At 43.9% G+C, this 17,225-nt stretch overlaps 1 protein-coding gene across 4 annotated transcripts in view; it reads left to right on the top strand.

Annotated features, from left to right (window-relative positions):
* Window positions 1-17,197, top strand: part of zgc:66484 (uncharacterized protein LOC327557 homolog) — a 33,959-nt gene extending 16,762 nt beyond the window's left edge. For 2 of the 4 annotated variants that reach the window (XM_041863952.2, XM_041863959.2), the window contains exons 2-4: window positions 14,085-15,277; window positions 15,748-15,937; window positions 16,681-17,197. In XM_041863952.2, coding sequence (XP_041719886.1) covers window positions 14,085-15,277; window positions 15,748-15,937; window positions 16,681-16,821 — 1,524 coding nt within the window. In that variant the 3' untranslated portion in view covers window positions 16,822-17,197. Of the gene's footprint in view, window positions 1-5,056; window positions 5,332-14,084; window positions 15,278-15,747; window positions 15,938-16,680 lie in introns of those variants that run through there. The other 2 variants (XM_041863966.2, XM_041863976.2) reach the window with 2 other exon arrangements.
* Window positions 17,198-17,225: the final 28 nt, after the last annotated feature.

The following is a 17,225-nucleotide window of genomic DNA, read 5'->3' as shown; positions in this document are numbered from 1 at the left end:
ACAGCCCTGAAGCGGCGGGAGAACTCTGCGTAGGTGATGGTAGCGGCGTCTATTCCCCTCCATTCGGCGTTGGCCCACTCCAACGCCTTGCCGGATAGACAGGAGATGAGGGCGGAGACGCTCTCGTATCCCGAGGGCGCTGGGTGTATGGTAGCCAGGTAGAGTTCCACCTGCAGGAGGAACCCCTGACACCCGGCTGCAGAACCGTCATATGCCCTCGGGAGCGAGAGCCGAATGCCACTGGGTTCCGGTGCTGAGAGAGGAGGACTGGCCGTTGGTGATGGGATGGAGTAAGAAGGCGTAGGCACCTCTCCAGTCACCAACCGGGCGCAGAGTGTTGGACACCTCGTCCATGGCGGCCCCAAGTTGCCGGATCATGGTGTCTTGATAGCTGATCCGCTCTTCCAGCGACTTGGGTGCCGCCGCTGCTCCTGCTGACTCCATAGTTGGTGTGTTGTTCTGTCAAAAGAACCGATGTGGATGTGGTGGAGGAGTCAGGCGCAGGACACAGAGGATTCGTCCAAAAAGACTTTACTAGTCCAAAGTGCAACAAAACAATACACGACCTCGAAAACAAACGGAGGCGAGGGAATTACGCAACATGCGTAAAACAATAAACAAAACTAACAGAGCGCAAACACGCAGCTCCGCACGACAGGCAAACAACAACACACAATCTAACTAATACAAAACAGGGAACTTATAGGACACGTAATCAGAACACAAACAGACACAGGTGTACAAGACAGACTAAAGCAATCACACCACGAAACATACAACGGTGGCAGCTAGTACTCCGGGGACGGCGAACGCCGAAGCCTGCCCGAACCAGGAGGAGGAGCAGTCTCGGCCGAAACCGTGACACTGTGGTGATTTCATTCCGCATAGAGGAACAGTTTCTGGCAAGTGTATCCTGTGTGGTCTTCAATACATCCACATCCTTCTGTGTGAACTGAAGGCTTGTTTAATGTCTTGTACATCTTTAGTCAGGTCGTCCAGCCGTTTGTTGGTAGATTCCATGATCATTTGTATGACGCTTTTAAAGTTATTTTCCTGCTGAAGTACCATTTCCTTATAGAATACTTTCTGCTTCTCCAAGAGTTCACGTACCTGTCCAACGGAGATGTGATCCTCATCTTTCTTCAGAGGCATGGTAGTACTAATAGTAGGGTGAGCCTACTATTCACTCCGTAAAATGAGAGACGCAGGCAGGAGAACACTCTAGAAATCGGGAGTCCTAAACCAGGGACAAATAGAAGTGTGACCCTTTTAAGCCAGGGACAAATAGAAGTGCGACCCTAGTGGGCTTGGTATCCGGCAGTAGTAGACCAGGTTGCCTAGCTTGATAGCTAGCAGCTAGGCTAGCTGCTTCGCCAATGTAGTACTACCTTGTTTGAGCAAGGATCCCGGGACATATATCAAGCAGTCCCAGCGTTAACGCTAATGGCGTCGCATGATCCAGATATGAATAGGAAAACTACTATAAACTTTTATTAGCTAACTAGGTAGTTTGTTGTTAAAGTAAAACAAACTGAGTCTCTAGTCTTGAACTGCGCACTCTGTTGGTTCAGCTGAACTGTTGTGTGCATGAGCAGGGTGACATGAGAGAACTTGGGAAGGTTGAAAACCAGGCGGGCTGCAGCGTTCTGGTTAAGTTGCAGGGGTTTAATGGCACAATCGGGGAGCCCAGCCAACAGCGAGTTGCAGTAGTCCAGACGGGAGATGACAAATGCCTGGATTAGGACCTGCGCTGCTTCCTGTGTGAGGTAGGGTCGTACTCTACGGATGTTGTAGAGCATGCACCTGCAAGAGTGAGTCACTGCTTTGATGTTTGCAGAGAACGACAGGGTGTTGTCCAAGGTCACTGCACTCTGGGAGGGCGACACTGTGTAGTTGTCAACCGTGATATATTCTGAATCAGGGGAGGATTAACAAATATTCAATGCTTTTTTGGGGGTGGAAATGTTGATATACACTACCAGTCAAAAGTTTGGATACACCTACTCATTCAAGGGTTTTTCTTTATTTTTAAACTATTTTCTACATTGTAGAATATTAGTGAAGACATCAAAACTATGAAATGACACATATGGAATCATGTAGTAACCAAAAAAGTGTTTAACAAATCAAAATATATTTTATATTCAAGATTCTTCAAATAGCCACCCTTTGCCTTGATGACAGCTTTGCACACTCTTGGCATTCTCGCAACCAGCTTCACCTGGAATGCTTTTCCAACAGTCTTGAAGGAGTTCCCACATATTCTGAGCACTTTTTGGCTGCTTTTCCTTCACTCTGCAGTCCTACTTATCCCAAACCATCTCAATTGGGTTGAGGTCGGGGGATTGTGGAGGCCAGGTCATCTGATGCAGCACTCCATCACTCTACTTCTGGGTAAAATAACCCTTACACAGCCTGGAGGTGTGTTGGGTCATTGTTGAGAGAATGGAATGCCAAGATGTTGTTTTTGCTTTCAATATTCAATAGCTATTACACAAAGTGTGCCATAACTATGAAAATGATATATTCTGAATAAAAACATTTAAATGTCAAATTTTGTCAGTCCTCCCCCGATTCAGGATATATGATTTTCATAGTTATGGCACGCTTTGTGTAAGAGCATCATCCACTTTCCCGGTCCAGTATTGTTTTCATTCTTGCCAGTAGCTTTCAGTTGGCACTGGCCCGGTGTGCCACTGGCAAATTTACCTGAATGTCAAGCCCTGCAAGGTCATGCTAATTTAAAAGATGGCTAGTCATTATTAACCTGGTTCTCTATGGAATGCAGGTACATTATGGGACACAGGTCAGGACATTATCGCTGCGCAGCGAGGACAAATTGGTGTGACCAAATCATGTGCTGGTGCCATCAACTGAAAAACTTGGTAGCCCCAGTGCCACCGGTGGATAAAGTTAGTCTAGAACCCTGGATAAAGTATGGTCACATTTTATTTGCTCTGTTAAACCTAACCTTTTGAATGACTTTGATAGCAACAGTGAATCTAATTAGTTTTTTAAGTAGAGATCTCTCAACAATCATTCTCACGATAGCGCATTGGTAATAATCAGTAACAAATATCATGGTTGGGCATGATTAAAACCCTGGATGGGAGACCAAAGGGTAGCTGTAGATCAGGGTTGCCCAACCCTGTTCCTGGAGAGCTACTCTCCTGTAGGTTTTCGCTCCAACCCCAGGTGTTACTAACCTGATTAATCTTATCAACCTGCTAATTATTATAATCAGGTTTGCTAGATTAGGGTTGGAGCAAAAACCTACAGGACGGTAGCTCTCCAGGAACAGGGTTGGGCAGTCCTGTTGTAGATAGATCAATTCTCCAGTATGAGGTGCTGCCCAGCCTATAGTTTTTTTTCTGATAGTGTATATAACGTTGAAGATCTGACGTTGTTTCAAAGGTACAAATTCATCATATTTTAGGTTTATCTATGTTGAAATTTGGTTACCATGATGATATAATCCTGTTGATGACTTTTTTCCAATCCAATGTATTTTCCATGTAGATTCCACATCACAATACGTTGACAAATTACGTTGAAACAATGTTGATTCAACCAGTTTATAGACTGTGGGTTGGCACAATTTACAATGGGTATGGAGTAGCCCAACCGGCCGAAAAATGGCACTATTATTCTTTTTACGTCGTTTGTCATCTTACATCCGACTTTAATGTGCTCAGCCGGCAATACAGCCGTGTCCCCCATTGCCCAGCTCGTACATTAAACATCCTCGATTCAGGCTGCAAAGGCGTCGGTTTCCTCCTTAACTCGACTTAATGGCTTTTCGGTTTTAAAAAAACGGTGAAAATATTTGTACTGTCTTAATAAAACACAATTTTCCACCACCATTTTCACATTTTCTGAAAAGTTCTGCATGTTGCACACCTCGTGAGTCTATTGTTTACCCCTGGCTGAACGCACACCACAACATCAGGAAGTTGGGGGGCTGGGCGTTCCTCATTGAAGACCATGTATGTTGCATTGATCCGATCTGTAATATACTATGGCAGTATAGCATATGGTTCGGCAGCCCGGACCTCACTGGAAAGGCTAGATGTCATACAGGGGCAAGGACTCAGAATATGTAGTGGGGCGTTTCGGACGTCCCCAGTGGCTGCATTACAGGTGGAGATGGGGGATATGCCATTGCAGATTAGGAGACGGCAGCTGGCAATGAATTATTGGGTCAACCTACAAGGACATGGGGTGTCTCATCCTGCGAAAGGGATTTTACAGGCATGCTGGGAACATGAGCGAAGACAGAACATGAGCTTTGGGTGGGTGGGTGGGTAATACCCAGGCGAAGGAGATGGGACTGTATGGAAGGGAGTTTAGTCCAATGGTAGTTATTCCTGTAAATCCACCATGGCTACTCCCGCCTCCAGTAGTTGATCTGGAAGTGTTGGAGAGACTACAGAAAGATAGGGAGGGTGTTGATCCATCTGATTTCTTTAAGAGACGTCTGGAAACTGTGTATCAGGATTTTGTGGCCATTTACACAGATGGTTCAAAAGATCCAAGGACAGGACGTACTGGGTCAGCATTTGTAGTGCAAGAATGTGGGGTGGAAGTCAGGAAAGGTATTACAAATCATCTGGTTGTATATACGGCGGAGCTGATGCCCATACTGGTGGAGGAAGTCAAACAAGACAGAGTAGTTATTTGCTCTGATTCATGTGCAGTGTTAATGAGTCTCCAGTCCTTTAGCTCACGTAGCAGACAAGACCTGCCTGTCAGGAAACAGAGACCTTGGAGCATGTATTGCTACAGTGTGGGCAGTATCAGGGGGAAAGAGAGAGGATGAGATCTAGTTTGAGGGAGAAGGGGATACAGTAAATTAGTTTAAAGAGTATATTGAGTAGAACGTCATTAGATATAGTCTCTAATATTTTGTTATATTTTTTAAGAGCAACGGGGCTGGCAGGTATGGTTGAGTTTCTCCCTGTCTCTGGCCTACACTCCAGTACAGTAGGTGGCGGTAATGCACCATAACGTTGGATGCCAACCCCCGATAAACCCCACTGAAGAATAAGAAGAACACCAGGAAGTAGCATTAGCCACCCTAGCTTGGTGGTGGAAAATTGTGTTTTATTAAGACACTACGCATATTCTCTCTGGGTTTTTTTTTCCACCGACGAACCATTAAATCCAGTTAAGGAGGAAACCGATGCCTTTGCAGCCAGAATGGAGGATGTTTTATGTACGAGCCAGTCCATGGGGGGACACGAGTGTATTACCATCTGGGCTGAATGCGTTGGCACCTAGAGGTAATACGACATCAGGAAGAACTACGCCCACTAGGAGTCGTGGCCATAGGTATGGGATAAATTGACAATAGGGACACATTTGTAATTCATAAAAAAATTGCTGCTCACGTTAGTTGTTGGTTCATAATCTGCTTTTGCGTTTTAATTATCAAGATTTATTCAAACAGCAATGGGTATGCAGACCAGGTATTCAAAAAGTTTGGTCCGAAGTCTTGGTTGAATTTCTGCAATGCGCAATTCAGTCATCATTTGCTGTTTGAACAGGGGCGGTGTGTTCAATAGGGCGATATGGGCGACGCACTGCCAAACGGGAAAAGGAAGGGATTTTTTTTCTAATCAATTATATCACGGCAACAGTAGTTATCAGTGTTGTAATCTAGACGTCTGATCTGCCACAGTGCCACTAAATGTCCAATCAGGCTAAAGTCGTGCTTCAAATGCCCCCCTTTTGGGGCGATTTCAGTCAGGTTGAAAATCGCCCAGAAGTCTGTCATAGACTCCCATGTAAAATCTATTTTTTTCAAATATCAGAGCTTTCAATACAATCTCTATGGGTTTCTGAGGCCTTGCACTTACGCGCTTTCGTCATACGTAACATATAACCATGAACGTAACTAAGAAAAGAGCGGGTAGCAGCGTCAATCAATTCACTACTTCTATCAAAATGGCTAGGCTTCAGTGCAACTCGATTGTGTCTTTGAAAGAAGTTCCTTTTTGTCGGCGAACAAATGAAGATAAATTGGCAACGAAACAATTAGGACCTCCCAGACCAAATTTAATAATTCAACAGGTTTCTACTAAAAGGGGGAAGTCCTACACCCGAGGATTTTCCAAAAATTGGTACGAACGAAAAACCTGGCTAGCAGGCTGCGATGTAGCTAATGCAGTCTTCTGCTACCCCCTGCTTACTCTTTCACCCTGAAGGCGGCACGGCAGACAGCACCGCTTGGACAGCGACTGGTGTGTAACGGACATGCACCATCTTTCAGGAAAGATTAAGAAACATGAGCTGTCAAAGACCCACATGGATAGCTGTTTGAGATTGTCTGCTTTGGGGAGAGTGAACATTCCCACTCAACTGGATGAGGGATACAGGCTAGCTGTCCGCCGCAAAACGATGAGGTTAGTGTTGATAATCACAAGTTTACTGGAGAACTGAAACTGACAAGGCTGACAAGATAGGACCCTTTTGTCCATTGTTATTGGATAGGAACATAACTTATAACCAGCTCCTGACCTAAATAGATCTTAGCACAACATTTTACTCAACATATCATATTCCATATTCACTATAACAAATATATTTACTACGACATTAGCAAGAACCGCCACATCCTCAGCCGGCTAATCCAGTGTGTGAAGTTTTGCGGAGTGTTTGAGTTAGCTTTGCGAGGCAAAGATGAAACTGAGGGCTCCACCAACCCTGGTAAGCCAACACTTTTGAGATCAGTCAATAAATGCTTCTGGTATTGACTTATATGCTGCCCCTGTCTTCATGTTGTTGCTGGACATATCTTTTTTAAAATGTGTGTAGGTCACCTAAATCATCAGGAAAATTGCCCCCCCTGAGAATTTTTTCAGGAGCCGCCACTGTGTTTGAATGAACATTTCTAAAAGCTTTCTCAAAAAATCTTCCCAATTAAATGTTGACTGCAAAGTAGGCATACCTGGCAGAATTATGTCATAATGATTTGTATCAATCGCGGGGCATTTGTTTAGCAAATTCTGCCATCACATGTATCCTACACTGTACATTGTACAGTTGAAAAACATCGCTAGCCAAACACAATCTTCTCTCGCTAGGCGCGCAATTGAATTAAAGGGCAACTACACCCTCCAAATGTATTTTATTGAATGTTCTCAGAACTCAAATGTGGTCTCCTGATGTGGTTTAAGCATTGTTGTGATTTTGAGAGTGAAAACTTGAAAAAACGAGGAAGACTCGATAACCAGAAAACATTTAGCGGGGAAAACAGAATTGACCAAAATAGTGTATTACAATCTGGGCTGACTCGAAACCTAGAGGTAATACGACATCAGGAAGAACTACGCCCACTAGGAGTGTCTGCGCTAGGTCTCGGCGATAAATTGAGAATAGGGACACTTTTAATTTTTGTTGTACACTTTTAACATAGGCTCAGGCCCTGGTGTAACCTCATATCCCAGCGATAATGCGTTGCATTATGCCTGGGAATAAAACACTTAAATTGTGGTTTAGAGGCAACTTGGCAAATCACACATGCGAGGTGTCTTCCAAATACTATTCATATTATGCATAAAACTGACAAAATGTATTCATCATTTGTATGTGTTGGTGCTGTCATCTTCAGGACAGGAATACCGGCTTACTTAACGGAGGAATAAACACACATGTTCATCGTTGGTGTTTCAACCAGAACGCGGGAAAATGCCCTTTCTTTATTTTCGCACATGCGCAGTTGTACATTTCTCATAGGGCATAACTGTACCAGTGTAAGAACACAATTTATAACATATTAGTCTATATGTTAACACCCCCACTTGCTCTTATACTGTACAAGTCATATTCAACCTAACTATCAACACATTTAGCTTACAGTTATACATCTCACAAATGTCAGTTTACATTCCAAACATATAACCCAAGAATTTTTCATTTTTGAACTTCGTTACAGGTTTAGTCAAAACATCTGCAACCATGTCTGCCGTTGGACAATATTCAATACTTATTTTGCCATCACTGAGCGCAGATCGAATGAAATGATATCTGATGTCAACATGTTTACATCTCTGACGACATACTGGGTTCTTTGACAGAGCAATTGCACCTTGGTTATCTTCAAAGATTGTTACTGGTGCATATTGGCACTCACTATCCATCTGGCCCAATAACTGTACAAGGTACAAACTTTCTTGTGTAGTAGCAGCCAGTGCCATGTACTCTGCTTCACATGTAGATAAAGCTACTGTTGGCTGCTTCTTAGACCTCCATGAAATAACAGGTCCACATTTAGTTAAACTAAAACAATACCCTGTTATGCTTCGTCTGCAGTGGCGGCTCCTGAAAAAATTCTCAGGAGGGGCAATTTTTCTGATGATTTAGGTGACCTACACACATTTTTAAAAAGATATGTCCAGCAACAACATGAAGACAGGGGCAGCATATAAGTCAATACCAGAATCATTTATTGACTGATCTCAGGGAGTGCTCCTAATCTCAGCTTGTTACCTGTATAAAAGACACCTGTCCACAGAAGCAATCAATCAATCAGATTCCAAACTCTCCACCATGGCCAAGACCAAAGAGCTCTCCAAGGATGTCAGGGACAAAATTGGAGACCTACACAAGGCTGGAATAATAATAATAATAATAATAATAATATGCCATTTAGCAGACGCTTTTATCCAAAGCGACTTACAGTCATGCGTGCATACATTTTTGTGTATGGGTGGTCCCGGGGATCGAACCCACTACCTTGGCGTTACAAGCGCCGTGCTCTACCAGCTGAGCTACAGAAAGTGGATACTCATGGATGCGCATCGCAATTGTAAAATGTGAACACAATTGGAGACACCACGTCATTTTTGGAGACATGTTATTGACAGTAAACTATTGTAGATGCGACTGCTAACTAAATAAAACATTTTAGCTGGCTAGCTAATCATCTTAGCTAAATGTGGGGCAAACAATTCAGTTATTTACCGTTAATTTGAGGGATTGGGGTGAAAGAAATCGAGTTACATAGTGATACTTTACGATATACTGTATTGACAATATCGCAATATAACCATATCCACCCTGTCCAAAGTCTCTACTTGGTCTCAGTTCTCCAGTAAACTTGTGATTATCAACACTAACCTCATCGTTGTGGCGGCGGACAGCTAGCCTGTATCCCTCATCCAGTTGAGTGGCAATGTTATTTTTCGTTCGTACCATTTTTTGGAAAATCCTCGGGTGTAGGACTTCCCCCCCTTTAGTAGAAACCTGTTGAATTATTAAATTTGGTCTGGGAGGTCCTAATTGTTTCGTTGCCAATTTATCTTCATTTGTTCGCCGACAAAAGGAAATTCTTTCAAAGACACAATCGAGTTGCACTGAAGCCTAGCCATGTTGATAGTAGTAGTGAATTGATTGACGCTGCTACCCTCTCTTTTCTTAGTTACGTTCATGTGACGAAAGCGCGTAAGTGCAAGCCCACAGACACCCATTGAGATTGTATTGAAGGCTCTGAAATTTGAAAAAAATAGATTTTACATGGGAGTCTATGACAGAAGTTCTGGGCGATTTTCAATCTGACTGAAATCGCCCCAAAAGGGGGTGGAGCCATTTGAAGCACGACTTTAGCCTGATTCGACATTTAGTGGCAGTGTGGCACTGTGGCAGATCAGACGTATAGATTACAACACTGATAACTACTGTTGCCGTGATATAATTGATTAGAAAAAAAATCCCTTCCTTTTCCCGTTTGGCAGTGCGTCGCCCATATCGCCCTATTGAACAGGCCGTCCCTGTTCGTCTGTCACTTTGATCTGCTGCCCAATCAGCATCACTATATGCTACGAGGTTGAGTTTTTCCACCCCCTTTTTGTAACACAACTCCTGATTCATTGTCCCCTTCAAGTACCTCAACACATGTTTAGCTGTTATCCAGTGTTGCACTTTTGGTTCTGATAGGTATTGTGACAGCTTGCTGACAATCCAACTGATATCCGGTCTTGTACATGTCATAACATATATCAAGCTGCCTATCACTTCACGATACCTTTTTGAATCAATAGGTTCACCATCACCATCAAAGTTAGTTTTTTGTTCACATGGTGTTGACCTTGTTTTACAGTCTGAGATACCAAACCTTTCCAGTATCTTGGTTATGTACCTTGTTTGGCTCATCTTTATTTTCCCTTCACTTTGTGTAAAATCAATGCCTAGGAAATGTCTAAGCCTCCCAAGATCTTTCATCTTAAATTTTTCACTTAACATTTCTTTTACACTTGTGAGTGAGTCACTATCACTAGCAGCGATAATTAGATCATCGACCCAAATTATCAAAATGATTCTTTCTGTTGCAGTTTGTTTGTTGTAAACACAGTGATCAGCTGGGTTCTGTGTAAAACCATTTTCACTAAGGTGATCATGCAACATTTTGTTCCAGTTCCTTCCTGACTGTTTCAGGCCGTACAGTGACTTGTTCAGTTTGCAGACTAGTTGCTCACCTGTATCTGACCTGACTTCAAAACCCTCTGGTTGCTCCATGTACACTTCACAGTTAATAGGAGCATGTAGATATGCTGTTTTGACATCCATCTGATGTAACTCTAAGTCATACTGAGCTGCTAGCTGCATCAAACAACGTACTGATGTCATATTTGCAGTTGGAGAAAAAGTATCCTTATAGTCTATTCCTGCCACTTGACTATATCCCTTTGCAACATATCTTGCCTTGTATGTCTCAGTCTCATCTGAATTGTTTTTGACCGCATAGACCCACCTGCCCCCCACTGCATTTTTACCCTCTGGCAGTGTGGTCAATGTGAATGTATCATTTTCCCTAAGGGAATCCATCTCCTCCTTCATAGCAGTAGCCCAAATCTCTGATTTTGGTGAAATCATTGCTTCTTTGAAGGTTTGTGGTGCATTGCACATTACTCTGTAGCAGTAGTCAACACTAGGTGGTATCTGGTCATCACACTTCACTTTACACTCATAGTCTTTTAAGTACCGTGGCTTCTTCCTCTCTCTGTCTGGATAGCGTGGACTCTGACTATCTGAAGTCTCGATTTGCACATCTTGTGTCTCTTCGGAATTTTGATCTGCCATCTTGGCTTTTGGCATGGGGGATTGAAATCTCTCCCCATGAAGATCATCACTCATTTCCAAATCTGTCTGAGTTTGGCGTTCGACTACACCTTTTGTAACGAACTTGACTAATCTGTTTTTAAGAACTTTTCCAGTGTCTGGGTAGTAGACTAGGTATGCTGGACTATTTTTATCAAACCCGACAAAAATACCCTTTTCACATGTTGAGTCCAACTTTTTCTTGTTCTGTCTGTATGCATAGCAAACAGATCCAAATTCGTTCATCTTTGAAAGATCAGGCATTCTCCCAGTAAACATGTAGTGTGGAGTCTGTCCTACACGCTTATTGTAACACCTATTGCGAATTACTGCAGCAGTCATTACAGCATATGTCCACAATTTCTTTGGTAGGTTGCTCTCAAGTAGCATGCATCTTGCCATTTCAAACAGTGTTCTCCAATTTCTCTCAGCGGTCCCATTTTGATGGGGTGAGTAAGGGGCTGAAGTTTCATGTCTTATGGCATTCTTACTGAGCAGTGACTGGAACTCTTTGGCTGTGTACTCTGTGCCATTATCTGACCTGACACACTTTATTTTTCCATAAGGGGCCACATCAGCAATAAACTTCTCAGTAGCTTTTACAGTATCACTTTTTGCTTTTAGGAAATACACAAAAACTGCCCCTGAATAATCATCCGTAAATGCTAGAGTATATCTGAACCCATCTTTCGCCTCTGGCTCAATAGGGCCAGCCAAATCAGTGTGCACAAGCTCAAGAGCTGCTTTTGCCTTTTCATCAGGCTCTCTGTTTCTGCTCTGAACAAATTTTCCCTGTGTGCAGATTTCACAGTTGAGGGTAGATTTGTCAATCTTACCTGTGATTTTCATTCCCTCTGTCACATTTTCTAACTTTGACACATCCTCAAAATTACAGTGGCCAAGAATTTTGTGCCATGTGTGAATATCATAGCACCCATGGCAGCCATCATCATTTTCATCACTTACAGTGTTAAGATAGTAAAGTCTATCGTACTCCTCGATGTCAAAAGTGGTACCGTTCTTGTGGATGAGCTTGTTACACCCCTGTCGAAAGTTGACTGAAGCTCCGTTGGCTGTCGCTGCTTTAACAGAGAAAATGTCCTGTGGAAACGACGGCACGTACAGCGCCTTCGTCAGCGTTGTTTTCACCCGACGACCCGTGTTGTCTCTCAGGTAAACCTCCGCTGCACCTCTCCTCTCCGCGACACCATTCGTTCTTGTTCCGTCAGCCAGCTCCACGGAATGTTTTTCCGGTTTGAAAGTCTCGTCAAACTCCTTAAACTTCCCGATGTCCGTGACTATATGTGACGTTGCTCCCGTATCAACCATCAGCCCTTTATGTTTCAGTCCACGAACCTGACAGTCACTTATTTTGAATGCAAATGTGTGGCCTTCAGCATCTGTTGCTTGTTTCACATTGTCTCTTCTTTTTCGTCTGCAATTTGCGTCAGTATGAGTGGAGCGCTTGCAAAAACTACACCACTGTCTCCGTTCTCTGTGCTCTCCAGTAACACTACATTCCCGGGCCTTGTGCCCTTTCTGGCCACAGTTGAAGCAGGTTATCTCGGTCCCTTTATCTCTTCCTCTTGGCCAGCTAACTTTAATGTTACTTGCCTTCATCACGTTGTCGTCAGTGGAAATGGTGCTAAACTTCTCGGTGCTTTCATAGCTCCTCAACTTGGTTTTGAACTTGCCATAAGTTGTCGGCTCGTCACTCTGCGTTATGTGGATGGCAAACGGCTTAAATGATTCGGGCAAACCTTTCAGAATCATTGCAATCAACAGCCCGTCACTTAAAGTCTCTTCAGCATTCCTCAGTGCTGTAATAGCCGTCTCAGCACGAATGATATAATCCGTAACACTTTCGTCACTGGCTTTCTGAAGAGAAGTTAGCTCAGTGTAGAGGCTAATCACACGTGGCTTCCCTTTACCTGCATAATGTTCCCTCAATATCTTCAACGCTTTTCTCCCATCATCTGCTGCTTCTCTCATTATCAGGGAAAGACTTTTATCATCCAAAACCTGTATCAATTTGGCGTAGGCTTCTTCATTTTTCTCTCCGTCTTCTTCATCTTCATCCACGCTCAATATGGTGGCCTTTAGCCCTAGCAAACGCAAGTGTCCCAAAAACTTCGTCTCCCATAACTCGTAGTTTTTTTCATCTCCGTCGAAACATAATCTATTCCATCGGCTTCCATATTCCCTCCTGGGCCCATAACCTGTTGGTGCTGTCATCTTCAGGACAGGAATACCGGCTTACTTAACGGAGGAATAAACACACATGTTCATCGTTGGTGTTTCAACCAGAACGCGGGAAAATGCCCTTTCTTTATTTTCGCACATGCGCAGTTGTACATTTCTCATAGGGCATAACTGTACCAGTGTAAGAACACAATTTATAACATATTAGTCTATATGTTAACAGTATGGGTTATATTGATTAGCCATTTGCTCAACCCCAAAACAACCATTTTGACTATATTAGCCCACACAGCTACAAGGATGCACTTTCATGCTAGGTTTAGGACCTCATATTGTAGCTTATAGAGACCCCAAATGATGTATGAAACCGTCTTAAAACTATGTATTTTGGCATAGATACAAGCCTCATGAAACCTATAACACAATAAAATCATTGGACTTGATGAATAACATTTTTTGACCTCAATTTTTCCATGTGGTTTCTTCACTCACATACTCCATAAAATGATGACCTCTTCCCAAATATTTGGTCACATTATTAATTTGGTGTATAGTTTCCTAGAAACAAAGAGTGGCTCAACTAACCCTTTGGCACGACTTACCCCACTCTACCTTACAGTTTTGGCTAAACTTTTGAGCAACTGAAATTGTCTATTATTTGTTGTTAAACAGCTGCACAAATACAGCATGCAATTGGAAAGTTTAGTTTTTGGTGAAGGAATGTGTCCCAAGCAATTCTATGGTGACAGGGCAAAAACTGTACCCTTCTCACCTCCTTCCCTCAGGAGACAGCTCACTGCAGAATGAGTCCGCACATTGCTGCCAGAGTGGTGGTGGTTGGTGCTGGTCTAGCAGGCTTATCTGCAGCTTCCACCCTGGTGAAAGCTGGCTTTCAGCACATCCAAGTCCTGGAGGCTATGGGCAGGCCTGGAGGCCGGATCTACACTACAAGACCCTTTGGCCAGAATGTCATTGAGCTGGGGGCCAACTGGATCCACGGTCAGGAGGCTAACCCTCTCTTCCTGCTAGCCCAGGAGCGGGGCCTGCTGCTGGAGGAGAGAGGCTCAGCCAGCATCATGTGCCTGCCAGGCTCCGTCACCCCTAGGGACTATTTCTTCCGGGAGAGCGGGCGACAGCTGCCGGTGGACAAGGTGGAGCAGGTGTGTTCCTTCTTCAGCGGGCTCACCTCCAGGGCCTTCGGATCAGAGCTGGAGCCAAGGCACAGCAGTCAGAGCCTGGGGGGCTACCTGGACGAGGAGTTCGCCCAGTCACCCCTGGCGGCCTCGGAGGATGGCCAGAGGGTCTTCGAGTGGTGCAAGAGGAGCGAATGCACAGATGAGGCCAGCTCCTCCCTCTATGAGGTGTCCGCCTCGCAGCTGGGTCACTATGTGGCCTTGGAGGGGGGCTTCTTCAATTCTCTGGGCCCCGGGGGCTATCAGGCCCTGGCAGACACACTCTTGGACAACCTTCAGCCTGGAGCTGTGCTGTGTGACAGGCCGGTACACAGCATCCACTGGGCCCTGCAGGAGGAGAAGAACCACACCCATCCAGTCAGAGTGCTGTGCAAGGGGGGCCAGTGCTTCACGGCAGACCATGTCGTCGTGACCGTCCCTTTAGGCTTCCTGAAAGAGAATGCGGCGGCCATGTTTGAGCCAGCCCTCCCCAAGTCCAAGGCCGACGCCATCGAGAGACTGGGCTTTGGCACGGTGGACAAAATTTACCTGCGGTTCGAGGACAGGTTCTGGCCCCACGACTGTGCCGGGATCCAGCTGGTGTGGGACGCGGGGCCGGAGGATGAGGAGGTATACCAGCACTCTCGGTCAGAGGGTGGGGCCTGGAGAGACATGTGGTATAAGAAGATCTGTGGCTTCGACACGGTGGCCCGCCATCCCACAGTCCTCTGCGGATGGATTACAGGCCGGGAGGCCCAACACATGGAGAGCCTGGAAGAGAAGATGGTGGGAGAGGTGTGTGTAAGGTGTGTATCACATCTGCTTATCAATCAGGTGCACAGGTCAAAGGTTCAATCATTGGGTGTGTGGGAGAGAGGTGTGGCCATCATATCTCATCACTGAAATATGTGACATTCATGTTGAACCTTTCACCCTGTCTTTAAGGTGGTGTCTGTAGATGGCCTCAGATTCCATGCTTTTATACCCTTAAACGCCCTACAATGGTTTACCACACTAATATTTAAGGACATTTTAATCTGCTATTGTTTTGTGCTTGATGCCAAAGGTGAGTTTTTAAAGAAAACAACCTATTTTGCAGCATTCAAGCATGAGCTATTGCTCACCAAGCAAAAAAACTGTGAGAATGCATGCATGAAGAATTAAATCAGAAACACACACTGTCATCACTTTTGATTATATTATTAGTCAGCTATTATTTTGGCAGACTGTATTTGCATGTTCAGGATGAGTAACAATCAGGCTTGTGTTTTGACAGACTGCTCAGGTCCTTCACTGGCTGGTCAGTACCAGAGCCAGCCCAGGTCCTGATGTCCAAGTGGGGGAGTGAGCTTTTTGTCCGTGGGTCCTATACGTACCCCCCTCCAGGAGTGGACGCTGTGAGGGAACACACAGCCCTGGCAGCCCCTCTTCCTCTGCCCTGTGAGGCTGGACACTCACAGGCAAAGGTACAGTACATGACGTTCACAACCCTTCCTGAACTCACATGATTCTGACAACAACTTGAATGTGTAGTTGGCAACACTTTAAAATGAAGATAGAAATATGCTTAATGTTACTAGAAGCTAACTGCTCATTATTGCAATAACTAATATCTTTGTCATACCTACTTCCTAATAACATGTTAGTACGCATGTACAGTAGTTTGACATGGCTGATATTGGTACACACACAGTCAAGTTTGTAAGACTATGAACCAGTGATATGTCTCTAAGTTAGCTAACTTGCCTTTGAGACGGCATCAATTAAGCCATTTTATCACTCAGAATGATCTCAGTCAATGTTAATTTTATGGTTGGCAAGCTGACCCTTAATCAGAGTTTATGGAGAAGATATTTCCGCTCAGTATCTGCAATTGAAGCCAAGATCATATACCAAATACCGACAGAGTTGGCGGTGCTTTGTAGACTATGTGACCTCTTTTTTTAACAATGCGTTGTAGAATTGCATAATATACACACGTGATTTACGGTAAAGATAATACTCAGGGACCAAAGTTTGCGTGTTAGTCAGTCCTGGGGTCAATTCAGTTTTCAATTTAGTCAGTTAATTCAGTGAATTAAAATTATATTCATGAATTGGAAATTGTCCATTGTTTTCTATCAAGATTTTTCAATTCATGAATAGAATTTCAACTTACTCCCTGAATGTAATACTGAATTGATCTCTACTCTGGTCTCTGTCTGTTCAGCCTCTTCAGGTGCTGTTTGCTGGCGAGGCCACCCACGTTAGCTTCTACACCACCACTCACGGGGCCTACATGACAGGCATCAGAGAAGCACAAAGACTCATTGACCTTTACACCGAGAAGGAGCCCGATTCCTATAACTAGTGATACACAAAACGCCTAATTACTAAGAACTCCAGCTTCACAACAGGTTACTGATACTGATGAAATTACCATGAATTGTGATTGATATCTAGTACGCAGCTGCTTGAAATCATTAGAATGTCACCACTATGGATTCAGCTGTGGACTTTGGTCTCCATCATGCGATTGTGTTAAAGTTGAAGTGCATTGTAGTTGTATGTCTCGATATCAGTCCTTTCCTTTAGGGATTGGTTAACATACTAATACTACCTCACTCATAATGTAATGACCTCGTTCCTTCTTTCATGTAAATTGAAACTGTAGCTGTAATTCATTGACACCTTTTTATTTTTAACACTAATATATTTTTGTGATGAATAAACTTGATATAAAATGATTAATTGGATCCCAATTAGATACACCAC

This window comes from Coregonus clupeaformis, chromosome 4 (assembly GCF_020615455.1).
Source record: "Coregonus clupeaformis isolate EN_2021a chromosome 4, ASM2061545v1, whole genome shotgun sequence".
NCBI lineage: Eukaryota > Metazoa > Chordata > Actinopteri > Salmoniformes > Salmonidae > Coregonus > Coregonus clupeaformis.
This window is presented reverse-complemented; position numbering and strand designations above follow the sequence as displayed.